A 27,875-nucleotide genomic window follows, 5' to 3' on the forward strand; every position below is an offset into this window, starting at 1 on the left:
ACAAAATATCACCAAAAGAAGGTGAATGTCCTCTGAGCAGAAGCCACGTAAATAAACGTTGTCCTGCTCCCAGGAATGAGGTCAGCGAAGGAGACCTCAGTGTTTTGTGTGCTGATGTTCGTCGTGTCGGAGGATGTTTTCTTTTTCTTCTGCAAATATGTTTGTGGTGCTCTCGAGTCCCTGCTGACCGAGGGGAGTAGGCTGAGGACCTTCAGCACACCCTTCAGCTGGTTTCCCTTCCCCTCCTTGCCTCTCCCAGCGCCTGAGGGCAGCGTGCTGTTCTTTCCATGCCGGGCTCTGGGGAGCTGCCCCATAAAACACGAATGGGCCCAGATCGTCTTCTAACCTTTAATCAGAGTAAGAGGAAGAAAGTTCCTCATGGATGCTCTCGGTTCCTAACTTTCCTCTGACCCTTTCTGAGGTGGATTTTTAGGCCTTCATATTTTTATTACCTCAGCAGCCCTTGGGATGCTGGTGCCTATTACAGGGCGGTCACGCTGCTCTGTCACAGAAGTGCTCCTTGCACTGGGGGAAGCAGGAGGTGAGTTTGGGGCTAACCCTCAGTTCCAGGAAGGCGGATATGAGTTTTGCTATTTCTTGTCACCACATTATCATTGTGTAGCTCCAGAGGTGATGGGAAGAGAAAAAAATAATCCATCGCTCAAACTCAATTTCTTGCGAAGTAGCTGACTGCTCTGAAATGCACCCGGCTGAATTGCGTCCAAGTGACTCTATAATTATCTGGCAGAAGAAAATGACCTCAGCGGTCAATAAACCATTTGTCATTAATTTGCAGCCCTTTGAAAAAATATATATATAAAGAATGAGATTGATGCAGCAAACAATGGGAAAGAGCAGCAGATGGAACTGGCTAACTTTGCCTGCCTGCAGTACTCAGGGCTAAGTGGTCTGGCAGTGGTACGCCTTGCAGGAATGAATAATCAGGGCAGGAAGAGAAACTCGGTTGAGAAATCTGGGAAGGTCAGGAAATCAGCCAGGGATTTATCAAGAGGAAAGTTGATCTTGTTTTTGTGACCCAGGCTTTCAGCTGTTTCCCTAAAGATCATAACAGCCACGTCACGGTTAGCGTGCTGAAGAAATGTTCAGAGCTTTGCAGGTTGCTCGGCACGTGTGGAGCCTGGAAAAGTGACCCGGGAGGATGGAGTGGAAAGGAACAGGATGCACAAAGGCACTCCAGCACCACGGACTTCTTCAGCCTCCCTCACCTCCTTCAAGTTACTGTGCCTGGGTGGTCTGAAGTTGTCTTCTGCCTCCTCTGTCCCATGTGGCAGGGGGAGAACGGGAGAGAGGGAGGGAAAAGGAGCCAAGTGCAGTGGAAATAAATAGCAACATATTTCCAGAAAAGAACGAATTCCCCAGCACGGGCTTAAAAACTTTTCCAAAGCCAAGTATTCGGCTCTGAGAGGAGGGGACTGTAAGAAGTGGTTTGTCTGAAGAGGCTCACCTTTTTCCTCGCTCCACGTCTAGATTTCCTTCCCGGGGAGCTGGGAATCATTCGCTAGTCTTTAGACTTCAAACAGTGAAGTTAGTAAACACAGATTTGGAACAAGGGAAGGTTCAGTGCTTTCATCTTCGGGGCTTTGAAACTTGAAGGTACCTGTGGACGGAGCAGGAGCGCTCAAAGCCATGAGTAAGCAGGAGGAGTCGTGTTAAACAGAGCCTGGATGGGACGGAGGCAGCGTATCCTGAGCGGTTGAAGGAAAGAAGCTGCTGTCCAAGAAATAGGAGAAGCTGGAAAATATTTTTCAAATGTGAGTTTATGTGTGCTTGGAGTGAAAGAAAGCGACGTTACAAATAGAAACTGGGGTACTGCAGAACTTAGCTTTTGTGGTAAATAAAGTAATTCCCTGCGCCCATAAATTGCTGGGGCCTCCAGGATGCCTGGCTGGACTCGGCAGCGTCGTGTGTCCCATATTACTCATAACTGGGGCCAAGTCTCCATATAATACTATTTTGGAGACTGTGTTCTGGATGTAGGGGAAAAAAGAAAAACTTGGTTTTGTCTTCTGGATAGAGGCCACTGTGATTCCCAGGTTGGCTCACCCGCCTCAAAGAGAAGAACGTTTCTAAAAGGCAAGTCTCGGCTTCCCTGCACTAATAACTATAAAATAATGCATTCATTTACGCTGACTGAAGACGTTCCCCTCATGTCTGGAACAGGAGACTTATAATAATATCTTAAACTTCCAAAAAAGGACACAGGTCGCTGATGGTGTTACTTTAAAGTTTGGTGACTTGGGAAGCCCTTGGCTTGCCGTCATTTTATCCTGTCAAATTCCATCAGGGTTTCTCGTTCTGTTTCCTGTTTTCCCGATCTTGTGAAGTTTCAGGAGCTTTTTTTTTTTTTTCAAGGTGAGTGTCTCCTGCAGCCAGTTTTGCAGAAATAGGGGTGATACGGAGTGACAGTGGTAAGAATTAAAAATCACTGTGTTTCTGATAGCAGTTGGATTTGCGTGTTTTTACTGAAAAATAACCAACGGATGAATTAGCGCATCGTGTATCTACTGATCATGCCTAGAAGTTATCTGATGGTCTAAAATTTGAAAGGGTTTACATAGCAGAGCATTAAGGGATCTCACAACAATTTGGAGAGGCCGATGTCACTATCCACACTTACAGATAGCTAATCTGGGGCAGAGGAAGATAAAGGGCTTTGCTCAGGGTCACCACCTAAGCCAGCAGCAGAGCTGAGCGCAAACCGAGCTTTCGAGTCCCTGCTCATTTTTCTGCCCCTGGCCAGCATAGCTGCTCCATTTTCCATTACTTTTCTTTTCCATTACTTTATTTCTTAAACTTACAGACTGCAGTTTTGGCAAAGTTTTGCAAACAGCATTGATGATCTGTCAATCTGCTTCTGCAGAAAGTAATTTTGGAGAAGGCAAGGCGTGGGTGGAGCGAGCACCGTCAGGGACAAGAAACCCAAGCAGCTCCCCTCCACCATCCCTCCCCGAAAGTAAATGCAAGCCCCCAGGACTGCCACACTTCAACATTTGTGCTGGTGAAGGGATGATTCGTTGCCTTTTCCAGGACAATGTGCACACAGCTTGGCATGCCTGCACGTTGGGTGTCAGAGGTCTGTATTGTAGACCTCCATCTGAAGGCAGCCAAGTGGGCAATCAGGAGTCGCTTATCAATAACCCAAGAAATCTTCAGTGCCACCTCCTTTCTGTAAATATCTGCACAGGGTGGCAGGAGCACAACCTGCATTAATCCAGTTTCATTTCCCAGTTTCATTAATACAAACGTGGGTGCTCCTAGAATGACTCCATAGACACGCGTAGAGAATAATGACAGAGGTGGTGGGACTTGTTCCCTGCGTAGATATTTTGTGGCCTTTGAGTTATGCTGGATTTATGTGTTGTACAATTATGAAGCCCCAGGCTATGGGCCATGTACATTTTATTACAGTTTTGAGGTTTCTTCTATAGATTTGATCCTTCTCTGTTGTCACCACAGGAGGAGTGCGAGTCCAAGTGGTGAAACCAAGGCCTCCTGGCTGGAGAGCTTGCATCTAAAGAGTTTTATTTTTAAGGTTTCTCATTAGAGAAAAACTGCTTAAAATAAACAAACTAAAACCAACAAAAACAAGAACTTTTTATGCTGTGGTGCCTTCATACCAGGGTTCCTAGAAGCTGAAACTAAATCTCTCTTAAAATTCTGTTTTCTGGACACTCATGGCGAAAGTTTCTCACATACTTAAAATGAGACTTTAATGTTTTTATAATGTTAAGAGGATTTTTTTGAGATCAGACAGCTGCGGGTTACAAGTGGGGTGTCGGGATTACCACATCGTTGTTACCTCATTGACTTTTCAGTGGACTTCTTGCCCCTTCTCCCTTCTCCGCCTGCGATGCCTGCAGCTGGGAAGTGGAGCCGGGTGACGACCCGAGCTGGGAGGGACATAAACTGAGAGCTGGGCTGGAAAAAGGAGTGGAGAAATTATTCCTGACTCATCTGCTGTATTTTCAGCATTCGGCAGAGGAGAGAATACCACGTCTGCGTTAACCTGTCGCCTGAAATACTCTCCTCATCTGTCTGCAGGAAATAAGGCAGACTCTTTTCCATAACTACCTGACTTACATTTCTTAGTGCTTCCAGCTCGGCCAGCACTACCATTAATGATGTTTTCGAGCCCAGCACTCTGCCCGTGCCCTGAATTGCTCTTCTTTTTCCTATTTTCCTTTTCTTAGTCGTCGTCTTCTTCCTCTCCAGTGCCCTCCCTGACCTTGTTGTGCGAGGCAGGTCCAGGCGCGTGGTGCCTGCCATCCCCAGCAGCGCACTGTGCCCACCCAGTGCCTCGCTGTCACCGTCCTGCTGCTAATTTGTCATCGCCGATGAGCCTGGGCTCTGCGTTGTATTAATATGGCCATGTTGCTGCCCGGCGAGCTCAGGGAACGGCGTGTTCCCTGCGGGCTGTTTGCGCAGGAGCTGGGCTTGCTCCCACCTCGCCGCCGGTGTTTACAGAAGAAATCGCAGTTTCCTGTTGTGTTGGATGGAGCTGGATCCTCTCTGGATGCCTTCCCCCTGCTTTTTATCCTCACCAGCTCGGGAGCCTATTGCTTTTGCTCTCGTATTTCTGCTGTTGTAACTGTGAGAGAGGTTTTTTGTTTTCTTTTTTTTTCAGGGACTGGGCAGCGTGCTTGGTTTATAGAAGAATTTCTGGCATTTGGGGGAGGTTTTATATACATATTTCCTCCCTGTGTGAGGCTCTGCAAGTGTTGCTGCAGTCTGTGACTATTCCTGTAGGATAAAATAGGGGTTATGCCCACTTTAAGATAAACCTAAGACATGGAGGATTTAAATTACTGTTTTGCAAGTTGCATAGAGACTGAGGAAAGCAGCTTAGATGCATGCATCCTGGCTATTACTCCTCCTGCAGAACTTTCCAACTATTTGATACCTATCTAGCAATTCAGTAGCTGATTTGCAATGCAGATTTCTCCCTGATTTTTATAATATATATATAATATTATTCTGCTTTTTAGCCAAGGGGTAGGAAAAGTTCCTGTCTGGCTAAAACTTTTAAGTTTTATATCTGAAGTTATATATGGATTTCCTACAAGAAAGCTGTGGGCGTGTTACCTTAGGTCATTGACATTTTACCATTTTCAGTGGAAAGACAAACTTTAAGCACACTGGAAATGGATGCTGACGAGGTCTGGCTCTCACTAAGAAAAAAGCCTGGAGCGGTGCTCTCTGCAGACCCTCTGCTGCAGGTTGCTGGTGGGGTTCACTTGTTCTTTCACACTCTCTTGCCTGAAAATCATCAAAATCAATTCTTTTTCTTGAGGATATCAATTAAAATGTGTGACTCACCTGCAGTTTTGCACTCAAAAGTGCTGTTTTTTATGAACAACTGCACTCTGCTCTGGAAACTGTTGCATGCTCTTGTTGAGAGCTGCTTTCTTCTAGGAACATTGTATAGATGCCTTGTTTTAACTGGAACCTTTTTTACACAGACCTTTAAAATCAGCGCTCAGAAATAATGGATTCAGGCATTTATATTAGCAGGGAGAATACAAAGTTTGAAGCCTGATACTTGCAAGATTTTTGATGCGTGTGACACAGTCCTCGTGAAAGGCTGCCAAGAATGAATTGATCATCTCAATATCGTGGAGATGAAAATTGCTTTTTGGCACGAATGCAAACTTGCAAAGGTGAAATAGAGTCAATTTCATTTACAATCCTCGTTTCGATCTTGCAGTGGTTCTCGCTGCAGGAAATACGTTAAATGACTACCAGGTTTGTTCGGTTTACTATTTGGTAGAGTAAGACACTTGGAATCGCTCCGTTATTTAGTGCTACGTAAATATTTTTGTTGTTAGGGATGTCACAAGAATACAGACCATCTTCTCAGAAATCAGTGACATTTCTTTACTTTCTCCTTTGATTATACAGGAAAAATACTGATGTAATGGTGGTTTCATTAGCACGGTCCTGCGGTTTAGACCTCTTGAAATTCCCTCCGCTGATCTCAGAACAGTTCCTGAGCAAATCGTCTGCAACATGTAGAATGTTGTCTCCTTTTCTTAGTGTTTTTCTTGCATAATATCCTTTTTTGGTGTCTTACACAATATATCCTTGAGTAGGAAGTGGAATATTTAGGCTTGCAGTTTTATGTTTAAAAAAAAAAAAAAGAAAAAAGAGGCAGCAGATTCCCATACATCACTTTTTCCTTGTGTCTCTCCAGCGGAGCTTGCTGATAGCACCGTTTTCAGCGTGAGCTAAGCACTTTTGCTCCAGTTTTTGTTTCCACAGCAGCGTCAGAGGTTTGCCGTTTTCCTATATGACATGAATGGGGGTTTGTACAAACAGCCGCGGTCGGAGTTTCGTCTGGGAGGGTGGAAGTCCTCCAAGGAAAACTTTACGGTCTTGTGGTTTGTGTTAGTAGTCGCCGATTCTGCCAGCCCAGCGGTTCTGTGAGCGCCTCAGCCCTGCTGGCTTTGTGCTGCAGGGAAACCCAAGCTTTTCTTTCAGACCCCAGCGTGTGTCTGTACCTGGGACGTGTGGACACAGTGCTAAGCAAGCAGCCAGCAAAGCAAGTCATCTATTTTCAGCCACCTGGAGCTGCTTAATATGTTTAGCTAGCCCATAAATTGCAGCAGGCTGCAGTGGCTCTGCTCGTCGTACCCTGTGTGACAGGGACAGAAATCAGTCCTGATCATCACGGAGCCTACAGGAGAGGAGAGCTTGACCGTGGATCCCATCTGGGTCACATTTTCTTCTGGGCTGATGTTAGCAGGCTGTGGGATCCCAGCCCTTGGGCTGGTACCCTTAGGTCTGAGGAGAGGGGGGAGGGAGAAGCAGCCCCTCTGGTTCAGGTGCAGCCCAAAGGGGATGTTAATTTGGTTCCCCTGGGAGGAGGGGGTGTTGCACTTGTCCAAAATGAAGTGCCTTGAGGGATGAGCCTGGAGGCGGCGCTCCCTGCAATTTGCACGTGAGCATCCTCTGTTACAGGTTTTAAAATACGTGTATCAGTGATGTGCCTACGACTTGATATGAAGAGCTGTTCTCACGAGGTGCGGACCTGCCTGTGTGAGCGGATGCAGTTCTCACAACTGAAGGGGAGAGGTTACTTCCAGGAGATTGCTATCTCCAAAGCATCCTTTCAGTTTAGCTCAAAATATTACCAGAAGCAGCATGTGGGAGATGTAAACATTAAAGCATCAATGCCACTGTGAGTCATGACCTAATCAAAACCTAGATCTTCCTATGCCTTTTTGGCTCCTCTTTCAGAAACCAAATTATTTTGGTTGTTTACAGTGTCTTGTGCTTTTTTCCATGACTTGGTGTTCAGCCTCTCCTTTCAGCAGTTTGTTTACTGATATTAGCACCCTTAATGGCAGTTGGCAGAGATTTTCCCTTTCATTCGAGGGCTGACAGCCAGCACACCTTTGAAGTCCTTGAAAATTTCATTGCCTTGGGAATTTTTCGTGCTGTAACCTATTTATGTTTTTAAGTCAGTTTTTGGTCATTAACTGAATTCACAAGAATCATCTTATTAATGCCATTAATGAAAGTTTCTTAACCATGCTCATGGGCATTTAGGGCATTGTGCAATAGTTCAATGAAAACATTACAAAACGCAAATAATCACAGCATATAAATAGACAGAGACCAGTCTGCAGAGATCTGAACATCAAAGCCTGAGGGTATGTAGGAACTGGAGCTTCATTCAAGCCCACCTCAGTGTTTCAAAACAAACAAACAAACAAACCCACAAACTAATAAAATGAATCTACTAGGAACAAAGCTCCAGAAGGGTGTGGTTTAAAAAAAATATATGAAAAAAGCCAGAAAACTGTGGAGAAATATTCACATGGATTCAACATCGGTTATACCAAAGAAGCAGTTTTTAACTGAGAAATCTGCAATTGAAATACGGAATTAAAGAGCTGTCCACCTGCTTGTCAGACTCCCTGTAAGTCAGGATGGGCACGGTGGTTGTGTGTATTGGAATACACAGACAGGGGGGTTAAACAGTGAAAGCCATGTCACGAAAACCTCGGTAGCCTGTGCCTACTGGTGATTCAAATCTGAGATAACATTGGAGGCGGTGGCTCAGAGGAAAGATAAACACACCTCTCAGCTCCCACGTGCATTGCTCAATAATCCCAAAGAGCAATTAGCTATGGTGAGCTTAATGTGTGTACCTAACAGTCGAAGAGGATGCATACACGTGTCTCTTTTTTTGTCTGTTTTCCTGTTTCCCCCCCTGCTACTTTTCCCCGTTACAGAAGAAATTTTCAACATGTTAATTCTTTTACTGTTGCCTTTAAATTTCGTTTCAATACTATGCTAAAGACCAGTTGCTAGTATTTTTTTTTCTGCTAGTGTTCATCAATGAATTCATGTGAACAGCACTTTGACTTTTGTTTATTTGCTTCGAAAAGGTATGTTTTCCATTTAAGTGGGCAGTCGTTCAAGAGCTGTTGCAAAACTGTGTTACACAATGCAAGAATTCCTGATACATAAGCAAAGGACAGGCGTGGTAAGCTTTTTAGGTCAGTATGCCATGAATCAGTATTTATTATCTAACTTTTTCACAGTGTGAAATTTTGACCTTTTAGCTGTGCAGCTTAGTTTGGGACTGCACAGGCTGGTTTATATGCAGAAAAGCCTCGCTTCTGAAATCCTGGCATTCATAGCTGCAGACTCAAAGTGCAGGCAGCTCTCTGAGATGAAGTATTAGTAGTCTCACCATGTACAGCTTAGGCATCCTTTCTCTTCTTGAATAGCCAAATGAAAAAAAAAAAGAAAGACTGAAGACATAAAAAACCTGTGTTTCCAGTGCGGTTTCCCTCATCTGTGGCAGCTCTCTTTTTTCAAGGGCAGGATGTGACCTTTAAATGTCTGCAGCACTGTAACTTAGACAAAATCATTTTAGAAGCAGTGATCAAAAAGCGTATTGATGGATACGCTCATGCCCCGTGGTGTTTTATCCCAATGTCACGTTAATCTGATCTGATAGTCTGTCCAAGCTCCTGTTCCATGTGAGTGAATACTTCCAAACGCATTCTCAGTGTGGTTCTTCTTCCTACCAGTTTTCCAAAACACGCCTGTTGTAGTTGCCAGATGTAGGTATAGTGATGATGTGGTTCGTGTAATGCTGGGTATTTTCTGATAGAGAAAACATAAATCCTTTGGATGAGGAGTCTGTTAATCAAAACACCTTTATGCCTTTCTGATATTCAAGTCCAAGGATAGTAGCTTAAGAACAAGTCAGACAAAGCACAGAGAACTTTTGAGGAAAGCAGTAGGTGAGAGCACTACTTTCCTGATCAATGTTCCTGTGTCATAAAGCAGATTAAAGTGTCCAAATGTTGATCTGAAACTGCACAGTGGATTATGTGGTTGCTGCTGTTCGTGACTGATGGCATTTCAAAGCACTTGAGGTGCTTCTCAGGGTACGAATGGGAAGAAAATGGATTTGTGAGCGGTCAGGTGGTGGCTGAGCATCCCCCAGCTCCAAAGGGGAGGACATACCAGCTGGTGTTACTAAACCATCTGAAACCCAGTTTTCACCCCTGAATCAAGCCAGTATCTGCTAAGAGCAGCAGTGATTTGTTCCAAACCATTCCTCTAAAACTCCTGTAGTGTGTTTTTGTCTTTATCCCATACGTAAACAGTTTTGGATTTTTCCAGTCTGGTTTTAACAGATAATGCAGGTCATCCAGCTATGGAAGGCAGGATGATTTCAGAGGAGTCCCACGTGCCCTACAGCTCTGCAAATAAATCCTCCTGTTACACTGTCCCAGGCACCTGCAGCATCCCCAAGCTGCTTACGGCTTTAATCTGTGGATTGAAAACCCAAAGGGCAGGGATGGATGGAGCAGCACAGCACGTAGTACTCATCTGGAAGCCAATCACCGATTTTGTTTGTGCCTTTGTAATGCAAGATGTGTCAGATAAAATGGGAGTACTGGTGAAAAGAAGGGGTTCTTGCCTCTAGGGAAATACGAAGTAACTCCTTGGAGGGACAGATTGCTTAGTTGCTCCCCATTAAAAAGAAGGTTTTACCCCTGACCTGTGAGAATGGGAAGCTGTGTCACGATTGTGTGTTTTTTTCCAGAGATTTTTAGACATCCGATGGTGCAGACAGGCTTTCTGTCAGCCACAATAGGAGTTTGGGATCCAGTTGCTTTTGGAAATCCCAGTGACCCCTCTTGAATACTCAGTGGCCATGCGCTTTTGTGTTACGATACTGCGCAGGAATGCGCAGCTTTGCGGTCCCATTGTTTCCGTGCCCGTATCTATTTTTACAGCTCTGGGGGCACTTCCATAACTCCAAAGTCCATGGGCCCTGCTGCCCCGTGCAGCCCATGGCCCCATGGCCGGCGGGCGGCCCTGTGGTGCTCCATAGGGGCCCGGTGGAGGCCTGGCGTCCGAGGCGGGTTGAAGTGGCATCGGGAGAGGCCTCACAGCCCTCAGACCCGTGCTCAGCTTTCCCATCTCGAGGCTCAGTAGGGGTTAGGGCCTCGTTGTCCACGTGCTGATCCGGGAGCAGCCCGAACACAGCCGGTGCTGCAGCCCCGCTGCCGCCTCCATGGCAGATTTGTGGCCCAGTCATGTGTGAGTGAAACGAGAGGGGTGCATGGGCCCTTCTGCTGGCATAACAAAGCTTTCTGCCCCTTCTGTGCAAAAAAACAGAGGGGATCCTGCAGGGTGAGGGGTTGGTGGCATACCTATGTGGGAAAAACACCCACACCGGGTTTTTAATTCAGGTGTTTTGCAATGGTCCTCCCCCTGTCACTTGAGGAACTCATGACATGCTTTCTGTTTCTGTTTCAGGCCAAGAACATCCCAACAGCCTGCGGCATAAATACAACTTTATTGCAGATGTGGTGGAGAAGATAGCTCCTGCTGTGGTTCACATTGAATTGTTTCGCAAGTAAACAAGATGCCCAGTTTTGATTTTGTATTCCTGAAAACAGCTGACCTTGTGCCAGAAATGTTAATTAATGATATGGAAGAGCACAGAGGTTTCTGAGCTGATAAATATTGATGCGTAAGAATTAAAGATAATTTAAGAGTCCCGGCAAAATAAATAAATAAGTAAAAATTAAACTAATGCATGTACATTGCCTTGTTAATGGCAGCAAGTAATAGCAGATACTCAAAAGCACAAAAAAACACCATGTTCATTTTGGCTGTGTAATATTAGGTATTATACGTGATCTTGCAACCTTTTGCAGAGAAAAATATTTATTTCCCGTGTCTTTTAGGCTTCCTTATTCAAAGAGGGAGATTCCTGTTGCCAGTGGCTCAGGGTTTATCGTCTCAGAAGACGGACTGATAGTGACAAACGCCCACGTGGTCACCAACAAAAACAGGGTGAAGGTGGAACTGAAGAACGGTGAAACATATGAAGCTAAAATTAAAGATGTTGATGAAAAAGCTGACATTGCACTAATTAAAATAGATGCTCAGGTGAGTGAGAACTGTGAGCAAGATATATTTTATTCCTCTTAACCTACTTTTCTAAAAGCTATTGCTGATTTTGATACTTAAAAGAGAGAGCAATCGTTCAGTGGTGTGAGTTTTAACCAACCTCAAAGCTAATAGGGTGGATGTGCATTTTTTAAAAGCCAAGTTTGTGATTGGTAGTGGTTTATTTTCTGACCTCTCTGAGTAATGCAAGCAAGCACCTGTCACTTCTGTGTGCATCCTCAAAACAAAAACCAACAGCGTAGTTTACGGGTTGATCTACACATGCTTTGGCTAATGTAACTCTCTTGCTCTGAGAGGAAATTCTGGGGGAGTGTTTCCTTGTGCTTGGTAGAGAGAGGTATTAGTCTTTCTCATGTGCCTATAATGAAGTTACCAAATGGCTTTTAGAAGATAATTTTGTGCCTCTGAAGGACTGTACCGCACAGATGTAGATATTGAAATGGGAAAATATCTTAGGAAGTATCTTGAACATTCAAGATGTTTGAATGTTTTCGTAACAAAACAGAATGCAACTCCCCAACAATAGTCTTCAGCCATATGAGGCTTGTGGCTCTCAGCAACAGCAGAAAAATTGTCATGCTGTTGTGCACATGTCAATGAGTGTAGTGCAAGTGGAATACTGTGTTGAAATACTCCTGCATGCTGTAGATGAAATTAGATGCATGTGGTTGCTTGAGGTTCTGCTTATATTGGTTTCCCTTGTTTAGACTTAGTTAATAACCTCCAAATTTAGTGGGCAATAATATGCCGTTTGAAACACGTGACTCAAAAATGTGTAGATCTTGCAGGGTTGTTTTAGTTCAGACCTATTCCCCAGTGAGGTCAGAAGTGTTTGTTCCAGAGTTCATGACTAACTCGGACGTCTGATGCAGAACTCTTGGATGACCCAAGAGATGAAGTACTCCTGCTGCTCCCTTGCTACTTTTGTAATTTAAAGGCTCTGTCTTGTTTTTCTTATTTAAAAGCTGTGTAACAGTAGCATGGTAAAAAAAAAATATAAATATATATATATTTCCTGTTTTCCTGAGGCAACTTATTTAAATATTTACCGGTTGTTTATTTCCTTATTTTTATAGTGAAATAAGCAAAAGCAGACCAGTAGGTTGAAAACATTGACAAAGCAAGGGGAAAGATCCCCAGGATGAGAATTGACAGTTTTAGGCTGAGTGGGACATGGCAGGAGGGAAAGGGGCAGCTGGAGAAATGATTTATAACTGGAAGCAGAATATTGAAGGAAAACAGAAAGGAGAGGAGAGAAGAAAAGGGCTTAAACAGAGATAGGAAAATAAACCTCAGAGAAAGAAGAAGCTGCTAAGTTAAAGCAAGAGAGAAGAGACATTGAACTGATGCAACAGATTGTTTTGAGGCCATCAGAAGACAACTGACAGAGTTTTGTGTTATCTGATACTCTAAAGAAATTGCTCCAACATTTCCCTGGCGCTAGAATGTCTGATGGAAGAGCCCAATCACATTCAAAACAAAACAACAAAACAAACCCCAAAACATAACAGACCTCACTTGTGCAAAACAGTGAGCACTTAAGGACCCAGGGAGGTTTCTACAGACTCCTTGTGGACTCTGTCCCAAGACGAGTCTGGCTCTCTCACTCTCCTCTTCCCACTTTTGCAGCTCCATAAGCAGCTTAAGGGAAGGGAGAATCTGGAAGAATAGAAGCAGCTTGGAAAAAAGAGAATGCAAACAGATTTGTTGCCTGTGGTGGAAACCACTGCGAAGCAGGACTTTTGAACTGGTGATTCTAGTTGTTGCAAGATGACAGACTCATCTTTAAAAAAATAAACTAAAAAATTGCAGCTATGTAATTAAGTGATAGTCACAGTCTTATTCCATCAGTTTAACATTCGAACATAATTGTGGCCCTGCTTGGCAAATGGCACACCAATGAACGGTTGTTTTACAAGTGCTTATCTTTCCAGGTTATTATCCTCCTGTGCTGTTCAGTCATGGAACAGAAATGAATAGATGGTTTTTGATCTGACAAGCAGTGGCTTTTACCTTTTTTTTCTTTTTTAAAAAAAAAACCTTCAAAAACTTGTAACTCTCTGTATACAACTTGCAAGCTCAAGACACAAGATGGTGTTTTTGGCTTGATGCTCTGACTTCTGAAGCTGGCCAGCATAGCGCATGCTTCAGATTATGAGCATTGCAGCCTAGTTCACTCATACATACTTGCCAGTTCTTTAAGGCAGGGAATGTTTTCTGTCTTACAGCCATCATATGCTAAATCAGCTAGATATTTCTTTTTTGGGGGAAGGAGGGATCAGCACTTCAACATTGTTTTCTGTGAGAAAAAAGAGTTGATTTTAATGAACTAATGAATGTTGGGAAGTGTTTTGATGCCTGGAGGCTGGACTCTTGCTTAAGGAAGTGAGTGGGCCCCCGCTGCCTTCCTCACATGATGTCGACTTAGCACATCCATCTGGGTAGCAGGAGATCAAATATCTTGTCTCTGCTCTAAATTAGACAATGCAAGGTTATATCCATAGTCTGCTGTACCCTTGGTAAATTTCCTATCAGTTGCACAACTCCACCTTCTGTATTGTTCCTCCCTTCCCCCTACCCACTGCATCTCAAAATAATCTGTTGGAAGCTCAGATTTACTTGATGACTAAAGAAGGTGGTACAATTAACCCTTTCAAATTTAGATAAGACATGAAAACCACCCCTAACACTTTTTCTGAAGTAAGAGATGAAGTCTTTCTTTTGTGAATAAATTATTTGAAGGTGACATCAAAGATGTAAAATTTTTTCCCCTATTTTTTTGTAGCATGTTAAGGCAGGATCCAAAGGATGAAGAATGCCTCTGTGGTTAGGAACAGAGCTGGGCTTGAAGAATGAGTCTAAGCTGTCAGCTGGTATTCCTAAAACCGTTAAAATTTTGCAGCAGCATGCACTCTGTTTTTCTTTAAGCTGTGAACATCTGGCCAAAGACAGTACTAGAACTACTTTGGTTTTGCTTAGTAGAATAGGAAATTAAAAGACGATCTGGGCACCAGTAAGGAGGAAGTTTCCCTGATTAAATTCTTCTAATTGAAAAACATAGTGAAGTCAATGAGGAACAGAAATCTTAGGGTTGTTCTTCTAATTCTAAAGTAGGTTTATTTTCACCATCTGTAAAAGAGAGAAACTGTATTTCTTGTGTCCACCATGAAACAAAGCAGTTTGCTAAAATGTTTAAAGTAGGAAGCAAGGTTGGGGTCAGCTGTGTTAAACTGAAAGTCAATGTAACCCTACAGCAGAGGGGGAAGTCCTTTCAAATGTGAGCAGCATTGAGGAAACAGCAATAATAGAAAGAAACTGCACAGTTGCAGACAATTTGGATACAAACTTCCAAATTTATAAAGCTTCCCTAGAAAAATAAGGACTCTGGCAGCATAGGCAGAGCCTAGTGAAATAATCCATCCTGTGTGGCACACGGGATACTGCAAGGAGCATAAAACCCGTGAAAAGTGTTGCACAACACTCCGAAGCAGACAGATGCTGTGGAGCTAGCAGAGCTCGATTATGAAATTTGTCTTAAGACAAATAACTACCGTGTCGCTGAATGGGAACGACGTGTGATACAGCTGCTGGAAACTGTAAACACCAGAGGAGGAGGAAAAACTTTTAGGGTGGTCTGATGTACAGCGTCAGGGTTAAAAAGGGAGGTTTTTATGATCTGTGCCCTTACCCACATCCACATCCACAGGGGAAAGTGGAGGTGTTTTTTTCTGGAGACCCATTTCACCCCTCCAAATTTGCCTCTGCCTGCAGGGACGATTGATCCCCGTAGCAGGTGCAGGAGGGGGCACTGTGGATGACTTTGTTTTGAGGTGTGTCTTCTGCCTGCACACTTCAAAACCAGCACTTGCCACCGACTGACACAGCCCTGGTGTCACGGAAATGTGCTGAGGTCTGGAGGTTTTCCCTCCTCAGCCTGACCAGGTATTTTTCTTTCTGTATCTTAGAAAGAATTTGGCACCCAAGTGATAAAGCACTAATGAGTTTGGGACCGACCTTTAATTTGTGGCTCTTTCGCTTATGTTTCTTTCCAGCATCTTACTAATAAGCACTTGGTTTGACGCTTTTAAATCAACAAGACCTGCCCTCATTCCTTCAGCGGTTTCGTGAGGCAATGCAGCGTCTGTGTCCTTGTGGTCAGAGGGGATTTGCTTCTTTCCCTGTGTGTACAAACTGGAGGAAGCTGGAAAGCAAACTTTCCTGTTTATGTATCAATATTTTAAAAGCCCACATTTTGTCAAACCAAACTACTCGAATTCCAGATGTAAGTGGCTTTTCTCAAATGCCTTTTGACTTTGAAATCTGTCGCTGGATATTGCATTGCTTCCTCTTGAATCTCCCATCAGGAAGCCCTCTTATTGCTTCCAGAAGTCTTCAGGAGCCATGGAAATGAGCTAGCACGTGAAAAGCTTGGATGCTGGCTCCTTGGTGCTCCTCAGGGTGGGCAGCAGTGCGGGGATGATGCTCTGCTCCTGTGCTCCGTACAGCAAAGTGCTTGCTTCTGGGGCTTTGCTGCTTTCCAGCACCCCAGCCCTCATCCTGCCCCTGATCTGTGCCCCTCTCTCACCTCTACAGGAGTTCTTTGTGTGTTAGTATTTCAGTTTCCATCATCAATACAGACATTGTTACCATATTCATGATGTGCTACAGTGCTTCCTTCCCAGCACATTGAAAACAGCCCTGAGTGCAGCACAGCCTCTGCAAAGCATGGCTGGACAAACATAGCTTTTACTCCTGCTACACTTTATTTTAGGGAGAACAGCAGCATCTTTCCAGGTAACTGAAATTCCAGTGACTTAGCAAAACTATGCTTTGCCTCTCTTTTTTTTTTTCATTTTTTTTTTCTACAAGCTTCCCATGCTCTATATTTAGATAAGGAGACTTGGTTTTGTTTTTCTAACTATAGATGAAATACTTTCAGAGACTTGTAATGCTTTCAGTTTGGGTTTTCATTTTCTTTGGCATTTTGTCAAGCAGTTTCTAGATTGTTGGTGACACTCTGCGTTTTTATACGCTCATGGCCTGTGTTTGTTTTCTCGCTATAACGTATTCTGAAAGTTAAACTGTTCCATTAATGAGAACAGAAATGCAATTCCCAGGGAAGCTGCATGTTTTGCCAGAGTTACTTACAGCTGAATTAGCGTACCATACAAACATCTGTTTCTTTTCGACCTTAAATATAAAAAGCATGAAGGCAAGCTGTCAGTTTTTAACACAAATTGAGCTCAGAACTTTTGTCTCCATCGGCTTATTGAACTGCAAACCGTTTTCTGCACATTGACGGTCTTCCTGCCACGAGCTAAGGGGATGATCACACAGAGAAGGGATTTACTTTCTTTCTGTGCCAGCGTAGAGGCAGATCCACGTATTTCAAGGATGAAAAGCTTCCAGCAGAAACACCTCCTGCTTACGGTCCTCTGCCCAACTCAAGTTATGTGGCTAATAACATGTACCAGGCAAATATTTGGCCTCTTGCTGGATGTGTGTGCCTTCTCCATGCGTGTCCCAGCCTTCTCCGTGCGTGTCCCGGCCTTTTCCATGCATGTCCTGGCCTCTTCCATGCGTGTCCTGGCCTCCAGTGCCGAGCTGCTGCCTCCCACCCACCCATTTTGTTGCTGGATAAACCACTCGCTCTTTCGTGGGAGTTCTGTTTACCCAGGGCCTGAGTCAAATCCCTATATTAAAATGTGCAGGGCGCTTCGGGATGAGAAAGGCTTAAAATATTAACGCTAATTAATGGCTCCCTCTCCGGCTGGGCGTAAACAGTGAGTCATGTGCCACTGACGGCTCTGCATGTTTGGTCCTATTTCTGGGTGCTCGCAGAGTTGTCTCGCTCAGCCAGCGCTGATCCCGGCAGAAGCCCGAGGGTTAATCAAATGAAAAACGGAGGGCAAGAAAAGAAGTTATGTGTCGCCCAAGGTCATGCAGTGAGTCACTGGGAAAGCTGGGTTTGGGCGCTGGGTGTTCCTGCCTCTCCGTGCATCGCACTGCGAGGCATGCTGGCCTGCCCGGGGTTTTAATTAACTGCTGCGGCAAATCTGTAGTTAAGCGAAGAGGATCACGAGTTGTAGCAGTAGCTACGTCACCCTCGAGACCATCAGGTGGTGTGTGAGAATCAGGAGTGTCCATTGAAGCATGGGAATGAAGGGTCCTGCTCCCAGGCCCTTGAACCAGCCCTAGAACTAGCCCAGGGCTCGCGGTGGAGGCGAGTGAGGGCACCAGCAGGGTCCCTGGCAGGGCTGCAGGACGTACTCACCGTTTGGTACCCGGGCAGTTTGATTGCATTTGCACTAATTTCGCTTCCAACCCCTCCTCTGCCCCCAGCATGAACAAATACTTTATATTTTTATTTTTATATTTGATAATGGAAAGCTTAGTTCCGAATATTTACATGCAGTGGTGTTAATTTTGCAGCGGAGTGCAGGTATACCGTAAGAAAGTGTTTCTAAAGCTGTGTGAACCCGCCTGCCTTTCCTTTCCTTCACAGACTCCTGGGCCCTGTAGCTCTTCATGAAGTGTGCTGAGCATCCTCCTTGTTTTGGGGTGTGCAAAGACACCTGAGGGGGGGCTACACAATGGGTAAAAATGCATTGCCTTGGTAAACACAACATGGCAAATAGCTGTGCTTGCAGTTATCTTGAGATAGGGAATTTTTGCATAAGGCCGTCTCTTCTAGAAGCACACTGCACAGAAAGCACATTTTCCAAAGCTAATTTTCGTGATGTGCAGAGCAAGGCAGTTTTTGCAGGAGATTTTTGTTGCTAGCAAACGAGAGGTTAGCCTAACTCTTTCCAGAAGGCGTGGTGAATCACACAGATGACCCACGCCAATCCATACAGCGCTAGGCTCCGAACCGAAGCCTGACTTGTATAGGCACAGGCTTGAAAACTCAGCACAATCAGAAATAATTGTATTAGTCAGAGATTGTTCCATGTTTTTTCTTTCTGCTGCCAAATGCGATTTTGGCTTCGTGACTGTTTTTGTAACTCAGGAACACTGTATAAATCTTAACTTTGTACGGGACCGATCTTATGTCTCTATTAATGAAAGAAAAGGTTTTTTTTTTCTTTATTTTCAATCTCTTGTCCATTTCATTTATTTATTGTGTCCTCTTTCTCTACAATGCATTTGTTTTCAGTGCATTGGCGTATAACTAAAATACACTTTTTTTTTTCTTTATTAAACAAGGAAAAGCTGTGCCAGAAAGAGATGCACGGCTTGATCGACGGCATCTTGAAAACACGTGCTACGTAAGCTTAATAGCATCTGGAGGCAAGGAAGGGCCAGGGTGCTCCCTCTGTCCAAACAATACCCATATGGAGCCATTCGCTGCATACGCTGCGTGCTTCCCAGCACAGCTTAGCGTAGCTGCCTCTGTCCTGCTGTACTGGAGGCAGCCTTGGAGTCAGGGCTGTGGTCTGATGTAGGAGCTGACCTGGGATGTTGCTGCTCATTTGCTGTGTTGTGAACAAGGTGGAGAAGCTTGGTATCGCCCTTAGATCCTTCTCAGAATCAAACCACAGCTTTAGATGGGTTTATCCATGGCTGTGGCACTGATAGTGATACAGATAATTATTACTTCATAGTAGGGCATTGCTGCTTGGGAAAGCTCTCCTTGAAAGATAATTAGAAAGGGAAATGTTTTTTTCTCTTACCTGTATTGCCTATTCCGTTTCTCTTCCAACTGATTCTGTTTAACAAGCAGTTGGTTAATCTGGAGACTGAAAGATGAAGTTTCCACAGAGTATCTGATCCTGTCTGGGATTTGGCAATGAGTTTTATTGAAACAACATGTTCATCTCAGTAAGATTTTGCTGGTGGGATTGTAGCGAAGTTGGATAAAGGATACTCGGAACCAGGCTTGTAAAATATCAGAGCAGTAACTTCTGGATCTTCAGCAGCGTATAGTGACACGGCTGGTGACTTCTATTTTTTACTCACGGACATTGTGCATCTCCCAGGACACTTGAAATAAAACTGTAGGTGAAAAATACAAACCAATGCGCATTTGGTTTGTTTTAGATGAGTGGATTTTTGTCCCAAGGGGTGAATCATTGATACAAGCTTTTGAGTTGCTGATGACAAAAGACGACTGCAGAGCTAGCTCTTGATTTCCAATTTAAACACTTGTAATATTTTCGCTGTTTGCCAAAATTTAGAAGTGATTCAGCTTTCGTGAACTTTTAAAGCAAAGTTATGACTAACTTGGGAGTATGTACAGATACTCAGGGCATACTAAATACCACCTTGTGACTTTGCTACGCGAGCACATGGTACACTTTTTGATCCTGTTATGTGCTTGTAGCACGTCACTTGTGTGCTCTGGAACAGGAATGGGCTAATCCATAGCTTGGGCATCCACTGCATCTAGAATCACTGGCCTAGTTTGGAAGCTTATACTAATGCCTTTTTCTCTTTGGGGCTGGGTTTCTTGAGCAAAAGAAAGAATTTTGAAGTTAGGAGATCTTGTAGGAAACCTATCTGTAAGTTAAGTCTATTAAGCAAATGATATGTCCTGGGAGAATTCTGGTTTGATTTAGGGTTCATTACCTTTCTAATCCTGAAAAATGCTTAAGTTGAAACCTCAAATTATACATGTCATAGTCCATTGATCCTAATGGAAGCGGTCTAGTGCAATGGCTAAATACCTGGAAAGGATCAAAGTCATTTAGGCTAAACATGAAAGAATTAAAAAATATGCAACATTGCTGAAGGGGTAAAGAGTGACTTAAAGATGTGAAACAAAGAAGCGAAGCCCAGTGCATATTTTACAAGCAGATGATAAAAAGGCCAAGTATTTCTTTGAAATGCAGTCTGTTGCAGAATGCCCGTAATTACTTTGTGAGCAGGAGGCCCTGGGGACTTCCCTGCCATTTTCTGATCATTGCTTTTGGAGGGGGGGGTTTCTGGTCTAGTGTGAACCATCTGTTAAGCAGCAGCCAGTGCAGTTCCTCTACAGATGTCTTGGAGAAGCAACGCCGAGTTCCCTTGATCCATTGCATTGGCAAAGGTGTTTAGATCCAACCTTTGTTTTTTTTTTTTTTATTATTTTTTAAATTGCTGTAATTGCTGGATTTAGGAATGTTTTCTGTCTCAGTGGGAAGATCTTTAATAATGCCATAGTTAGTGTTTAGAGATAAGATCTTGAAAGGAAAGTATAATACTATCCCTTTCTGTCATAAAAGAAAAATACTATAAAGACTTTAAACCCTAACATCTTCAGAAGAAGACACGCAGTGTATGTCGGAGGCACTGTAGTTGTTTAGAAGAGAGGGAGTCCATTGAACGATAAGGGAGATGAAACATTAGCTTGTGTCTTACAAGAAGATGAAATGCTTTAAACTACGCATATGTTTGTTTGATACACTTTGGCTGTTGCTTTCATGACTCTTTAGTGTTCACTCTTAAACAATTCATTATTTTTACATCAACATGTGTTGTCTAATTACTTCAAGAAACCGTTGGAAACAACTCATTCGTGGTATCATCAAATGTTTGTTTTGTACAACAGTGCATAAATATTCCTTTGGTCTTGTGTTGTTTTTGATTTAATGGGTACCTGTTGTGGAAAAAGCACTCCTACAGCCTAAAGAGCACTCTTTAGATCAGGTGTTCATTGAGATGTTTCTGCTCATAGCCACGTGAAATATCCAACATAAAAAGAGCAAGCCAAATTCTCAAGGGATAAAAGCCTTTTTTTTCCCTCTGTTTTATTCATGATTCTTGGTGGTGAAGAATTTGTTCTACCTGCATAGTAATGTCTTAACAACATCTGAGTTTTTTTCTTTTTTTCTTTTCCATTTGTAGGGTAAATTGCCAGTACTTCTACTCGGTCAGTCTGGAGACTTGAGGCCAGGAGAATTTGTAGTTGCGATTGGAAGTCCATTCTCACTTCAAAACACGGTGACAACGGGGATTGTCAGTACCACGCAGCGTGGAGGAAAGGAGCTGGGGCTCCGCAACTCCGATATGGATTATATTCAGACAGATGCCATCATCAACGTATGTCCTGCTTTGAGCCTTGTCCTGCTGACCTCTGAGATTTCTTGAATAGTTGCTTTGAAAATTTCACCAGTAATATAGTTCTTAAGAACAGTGAGCAGAGCTGGCTTTTCTTTTATCCATGAAATCTGGACATCTGCGGCGCAGCAGTGCTTGATTGTTATTAAAAAAAAAAACCCGAAGGGACCACACCAAGTACAATGTCTGCCTTCTCTTCAAAACTTTTACAGATTGCAAAGGAGGAGGCTGTATTCTCTGGCGAATAAGTATCTTTTCAAAATCCATCATTCTTTCCAAAAAGAAGCCACGCTTACTTTAAGAATTCAAGTTTGTTTCTGCATTAAGACAAAACAATAGTGTTTTTTTTTTTTTTCCTTCTTTTTCTACTATTGACCTTGTAAGGGATCTTCACTGATGGCTCATGGAGCTGTATTAAAATCTTGTAAGTTGCTGGTGTGGTACTATTAAAACCAAAGAAAAAACTCAAATTTCTAAAGTTACATGTATTTTGGCAAGAGAAGAAGGGCAAATATTTGCAAAGCTCAGCTAAAAGGGGGAATGTTAAGTGATGGTTAGGGATTTTAAAAGTGTTCTATTGCATGTATTTAATAAACAATGAAAAACTGGTACAGAAACATTTCAAAAATTTCTCGAATGTTTTGCTTACCATGGATTAAAAAAAGTAGATATTAAAACATGTTCTTGCCATATTTATTTTCAGTATGGAAACTCTGGAGGACCCTTAGTAAATCTGGTAAGTTTCTTTAAGTTTGTTTGCCTAATGTGAAGCTTGTTACTTTTTAGCTTAAAAACAAAAACAAGCACACCAAAAGTGTGATTCAGAGCTTTCGATATTTGGCTGACTACACAAAATTCACATGGTTCTTACTAATCACTTGTCTGTGTTTATGTTGGCACGTCTCAAGCTACGCTAGCATTTCAATATTTAAGGTGTTTATGGTTTGCATGGTTTTGAGCAAGTGTAATTCCCAAATAATTTGCTTGTGCCTTGCAAAAAGTAAAAAGCACATTTTAAATTTGAGGTGTTTGCACTCAGTGTACCATGCAGCTAAAAACTGTGTTGTTTTTTTTTTTTTTGCATACTGAAACTCAGTTTAATGGTTCAAAACATATCCACTCCTTTATTTTGAATTGTGTTGACAGTGTAGAAAACCCCACACATTTACTGGTGTATTAGGGCTTTTATTTGCTGGTACTGTAGCAAGGAGTCAGAGCTTCCTTAACAGCAGCTGTGGATAAGCCCAAGGGAGAACAACTGAGGCAGGTTTCAAAACCCAAGTGCTGTGTGAGAGCTCATGGCTGGGGACTGGCAGAGGAGAGGCAGTTGTCCTCAGCATGGGACAGCACAGATGGGAAGAACGCCCGTCAAATTTTCTGCTTTGGGGATTTGGTGACTTTTTTCAACCCAGCTCGCAGTACAACTTCAGCACTAGTAACCTGCTTTTTAAATGTTTTTAAAAGTTGGGTGGTTTTTGTGTTGAAAAGGTCAGAAGCTGCTGTTACCTCTTTCCATCCAGAAACTTTTCAGTACAAAATTATTTTAAAATTCATGCTTATTCCAGTATGTAGAGAAGTGGGGCTAGTGGTGGTGGTGTTGCTGACAGCAAACCCCTCGTCAGTCCTTGCACACCTCTATTGGAGGGAAAGCTCTCTTTGAGCCACATTACTGGGAAAAACTTTATTTATTTATTTTTTCTATTTATCCTTATCCAATATTTACTCAGAACCTGAACTGCCATTCAGTGCCACGCTTTGCAGACAGCCTTGCTGAAAGAAACAGGCTGAAACTCACAATAAAGCATGGTGCTAACCTGATGCATGCTGGACAGCTGCCAAACTCTGACTTCTCTTCTGCTGGTGTGAATACGAATATTCACATCTGTTTTCCAAAATTGTACAATACTGTCTGTATCAAGTAGGTGATTCAGAGAAGTGACATTAAAAGGAAAATTGAAAAACAGCTACAAAATGCGTTATGCGAATTTTTCCTTCTGATTGCTGGGAAGAAATCGTCCTTTTCTCTTCAAGACATTTTACATTTGCTAATAAAAATTTCTTATTTCCCCAGGATGGTGAAGTCATTGGAATAAACACGTTAAAAGTTACAGCTGGGATCTCATTTGCTATCCCATCTGATAAAATCAAAAAGTTCCTGACTGAATCCCATGACAGGCAAGCTAAAGGTAATGTACTTCACTGCTGTGGAAGAGATAAACTTGAAGATAGTAACACAACAGAAGGCTAACAGCCCTCTTTTGGTAAAAGCAATTGATAAAGACCTGTTTTCCTTTTTATAGGAAAAGCGATAACCAAAAAGAAATACATTGGTATACGAATGATGTCTCTAACACCTAGGTAAGTAAAAGTGGTAATTCTTTACCTTACTGAACTCTGATCACTTCATGTATTTGGATCAATCTAATAACCTACAGAAACAAGAAGAAAAAGGAGCCAGCAGCATGTACCTCACTGTAGGTGCAGTGACAACTTTCACCTAATTTCTGCTGTCTTTCTTGTGTGCATCCATTACATGGTTGAACTCTCCTTCTAGCTCTTGTATGAGCTGTTGTTAAATTGTTAATTTGTCTTGGAGCTCCACTACTACTGTTACCATCTGTCCTGGGCTGTCACCAGGGTCAAGGAGAAAATGGGACAGTATGTCTGCAAGAAACACAGTTGATCTTCTGTATCTGTTGAAATGATTGTCTTTGCCAGAAATAGTTGTTAAAAAGTTGTATGCAAAAAGTATAATAATACTTGAGTTATTTTTAAGGGTTAAAAAGTATTGTGAGGTATCACCTCAATATGTGTAAAATACCTCAGCTGGTAAATGCTAAGTAAATTAACCAAGTGAGAATCCATGTTTTTTTCTCCATCTTGGCAAAATATCTTCATGGATGTTTCTTCATTTTCCAGCAAAGCTAGAGAGCTGAAGGATCGCCATAAAGACTTTCCTGATGTTGTCTCTGGAGCCTATGTTATTGAAGTAATTCCAGAAACACCAGCTGAAGCGTAAGTTGGAGTCATTTTTCTCAAAACCACTGCCACTGGCTTGAGAGGTAACAATAGAGAATGTTCTGTGCTTAGCTAGCTATCTTGGTTATGTTAAATGAACAGAACTGCGACCATCTGATAGCTATTAGGTTGTCAGCTTGAAATCAGTTTGTGGTTTTAGTTGGGTCCCTGATCGGCAATAATGCAGACATGCCAGCGCATTGCAGCAAAGCCCTGTCAGAGTTCCCGGTTGAAAGGGCAAGGAGTCAGTGGGTGTGAAAACCCAATTTTCTCTTTTCTCAGCCATCGCTTCTAAGACTTCTGCTGTATCAATGCCAGAGCTGAATTAGAACCGCTCGCTTGTGCGTGCTCCCGTGGCCCTGGAGGTCACCGGTGTGGGAGAGCAAGGGAGAAGTTTTGCTTCTACCTTGCGAGGATGTTTCTGTATCAGCCCCAGCACTTCGGGTGCTTGGAGCTGGCATATTTTGTCATGTAGAGAGAGAGACTGAGAGGATGGCCATCTGAAGGCTGGCCTGGCAATTACAATGCATCTCTTTCTCCCTGACTTGTAGTCCCCTTATGCATGGGTGTCCCTATTCTCCTGGTTTTCTCTCCAATGTACCCTATGTAGACATGCTGGGTAGACATGCAGGATTTGAGTCAGGAGTAGAGGCCTGTTAAGCTGCTGGTGTGAGAAACTGAGATGATCTGGAATGGATTCTCTCAGGAGAATGCTGAAAGTCATGTCTTCAGTAGGCAACCAGATTTGTTAGTGGGTTGAAAACGTTGGCCAAGGCATCCTGCTTGCAAGAGGCACTCATGTGAGGCATTTTCTGCGGGCGGAAAAGGCCTATGACTGCTCTGTGGTTTTGTAAAAAAGGATTATGCTGAAGGGCTGAATCATGTCTGATCTGGTTTCTTGGTTAATATTTCCATGACTTGGAGCCAGATTGTTGTGCAAGACCGGGCAAGACATTCTGGTTGATGGCATCCCTCAACACCCCATTTCCCAGTCCCGGTAACAGTCTCGACAGCCCTGGGCAGAGGAGCCGTGCTGTGCCAGCCCCGCTTCTGCTTCTCTTGCCTTGTGGTGCACAGAGGTGGTGGGTTTTGGTTTGTGTCTGGTGCTCGGGTCAGGAGGAGGCTTTCTGGGCGCTATGAGCAGGCAGATGAGGAGAAGGACACCCATACATTTCTAGTGACTAGGCTAGATCTCAGTATGAGTTGTTCTTCCCGGGTTTAAAATACGAAGGTAGGATGAAGTGGCTGCCAGGCTGTGTGTGGAGAATTGCTCAGCATATCAGACCTGCAGATCTGCACCACTACATAAACTCTTTTTTTTTTTTTTTTTTTTTTCCATGAGCCTGCTGTGTCTTTGTCTAGCTGGAGGGAAGTCAGAAATATCCGGTGATCTTCTTTTCAGAATATTGTGATGATGATAAAACGGCAATTGTAGTAATTCGTTGCTTCTTTGTCTTTTCAGTGGTGGCCTGAAGGACAATGATGTGATTATAAGCATCAATGGACAGTCGATAACTTCAGCCAGTGATGTCAGTGACATTATTAAAAAGGACAGTACTTTGAACATGGTGGTACGCAGGGGTAACGAAGATGTTATGTTAACAGTAGTTCCTGAAGAAATTGATCCCTAACCAGAAACATGAGCTGGATTTCATGTTTTCTTTTAACAGCATTGGACTGCTTATATTCTCTCTGTGCTGGTACAGGAAACGTTAGACTTCTGACCAACATTCTGCTTCTTCAGTGGATTAGTTTTGGCCAACAGAGTAACTCCTAATAGGTTTAAGGTGCAAAAATCTGTGTAATTTCACATATTCCAGATGATAATTTTTCCTTCTGTATTATGTATGCAATGTATTCTTTACTGGCTATTACATCCCCGCTTAACAAATCGACATTTGCTTCCCTGTGTTGAATAGATTTACCATTATTTCTGCTAAGATTTAAACAACCCCCACGCACACAGTGTGTGTTGTGGTATTCAGGTATTTATAGGTTAGCTGTGCTTTAACTGGAAATACCATTTTAAAGAAGTAGTTGATTTAAAAGACAAACACAATTGGGTAAAAAGTTTGGTTTATAAACACAGAAATCCCAACCAAAATAACCCTTTGAGAGTCCCATGCAGGATTTTAATACTATGATATTTTCCTAGTGTTATTAAAAGAATTCAACAGTACTTCTTTTTGTGAGTGAGTCATTTTACTTCCTCTTATGGAGTGTTTTGTCTTTGAACAACACATCTGCCCTAAAGGATGTTCTGATGTTCTCGTTTTTATCAGCATAAACCAAAACACTTGGTTCTCAGTATGGGCTTGTATTTGTGCTCTTATGCTTTTCTCAGCCTGGCTGGCTCAATTTTATCATATTGGCTATCCAGTGCTGCCTGTTTTCCGTATGTCAGTATGTTTTCCTTATTGTTTTGTTTTAATTACGACTTACCACTGCCTGAAATGCTGTTTGCCTACTGCAGAAATTGTCGTCGCGGATCACAGAGCATATGCCGTTATATCTCAGATGGTTGGATATCTGTAACCTTTGCAGATCTGGCTAGCCTTAAGCTCTTTAAAACAGGCTCTTTTATTCATAATCTGAGTGCTGGTGTGCATATGATAGGATATTGGGCATTATTATAACATGAAGACTAATATCTATATTTATGGATGCCCTTAAAGCTTGAGGAGTGAATGGGATAATCTGTCAAGGTGAACAATCAACTAAATTAAATTACATAATAATTACTCAACAAGATAAGCAGCTTCTCTTTTCCCTGTTGAAATATGTATTTCAGAGAATAAATGCAAGGTCAATCAACAAGTTTCAGCGACTGTCAGTCCTAAATGTGCTCTTTTGGAAACTGCTCCTTAATAAAACTTCAGCTGGGTTGCTGGCAGTCTATGGTTTTTAAACCAAGGGTTGTATTGCGCACAAGTACAGCAAGAAATCCTCTAGACCCAGGTCCCCGGCAGTCTCCCACCAGCTGTGTTTCAGTTCTGTTTCAGTCAGCTTGTGCAGTCTTAGGGAGCCCCTGGATGCCAGAACCTGACCATCCTTACCTGGATCCCAGGGGTACTCACACAGCATATTGTCACCGTGGGAAATCACCTCTGAAAATCTGCCAGCGTAATGCAGTGCCAAGTGCTAAAGGTCTACAAGACTTTCTAGCATGAAAGTTATAAGGTAGAATAATCTTGCAGAGCTACTTTTTAATATGCTTTGTTAAGTGTTTGTTTTACCGATGCTGATCAATGTTTCAGCCTCCTGTTGAAGCAGTAATATGTTTTGCAGAACATCCAGGGCCTGTGTAGTGCATAAGTGTAGTCACAAAAAACTCTCACATATCTTCT

At 42.9% G+C, this 27,875-nt stretch overlaps 1 protein-coding gene across 1 annotated transcript in view; it reads left to right on the forward strand.

Moving 5' to 3' along the window:
- The window catches only part of HTRA1 (HtrA serine peptidase 1), a 30,340-nt gene extending 3,633 nt beyond the window's left edge, over window positions 1–26,707 (forward strand). The window contains exons 2-9 of the mRNA XM_068689060.1: window positions 10,813–10,912; window positions 11,247–11,451; window positions 21,298–21,492; window positions 22,214–22,246; window positions 23,582–23,696; window positions 23,811–23,868; window positions 24,430–24,525; window positions 25,991–26,707. Of these exons, the coding sequence (XP_068545161.1) occupies window positions 10,813–10,912; window positions 11,247–11,451; window positions 21,298–21,492; window positions 22,214–22,246; window positions 23,582–23,696; window positions 23,811–23,868; window positions 24,430–24,525; window positions 25,991–26,159 (971 nt within the window). The 3' untranslated portion in view covers window positions 26,160–26,707. The remainder of the gene's footprint in view (window positions 1–10,812; window positions 10,913–11,246; window positions 11,452–21,297; window positions 21,493–22,213; window positions 22,247–23,581; window positions 23,697–23,810; window positions 23,869–24,429; window positions 24,526–25,990) is intronic.
- The last annotated feature ends 1,168 nt before the right edge of the window (window positions 26,708–27,875 follow it).

This window comes from Anas acuta, chromosome 7, assembly GCF_963932015.1.
Source record: "Anas acuta chromosome 7, bAnaAcu1.1, whole genome shotgun sequence".
In the NCBI taxonomy this organism is placed as follows: Eukaryota; Metazoa; Chordata; class Aves; order Anseriformes; family Anatidae; genus Anas; species Anas acuta.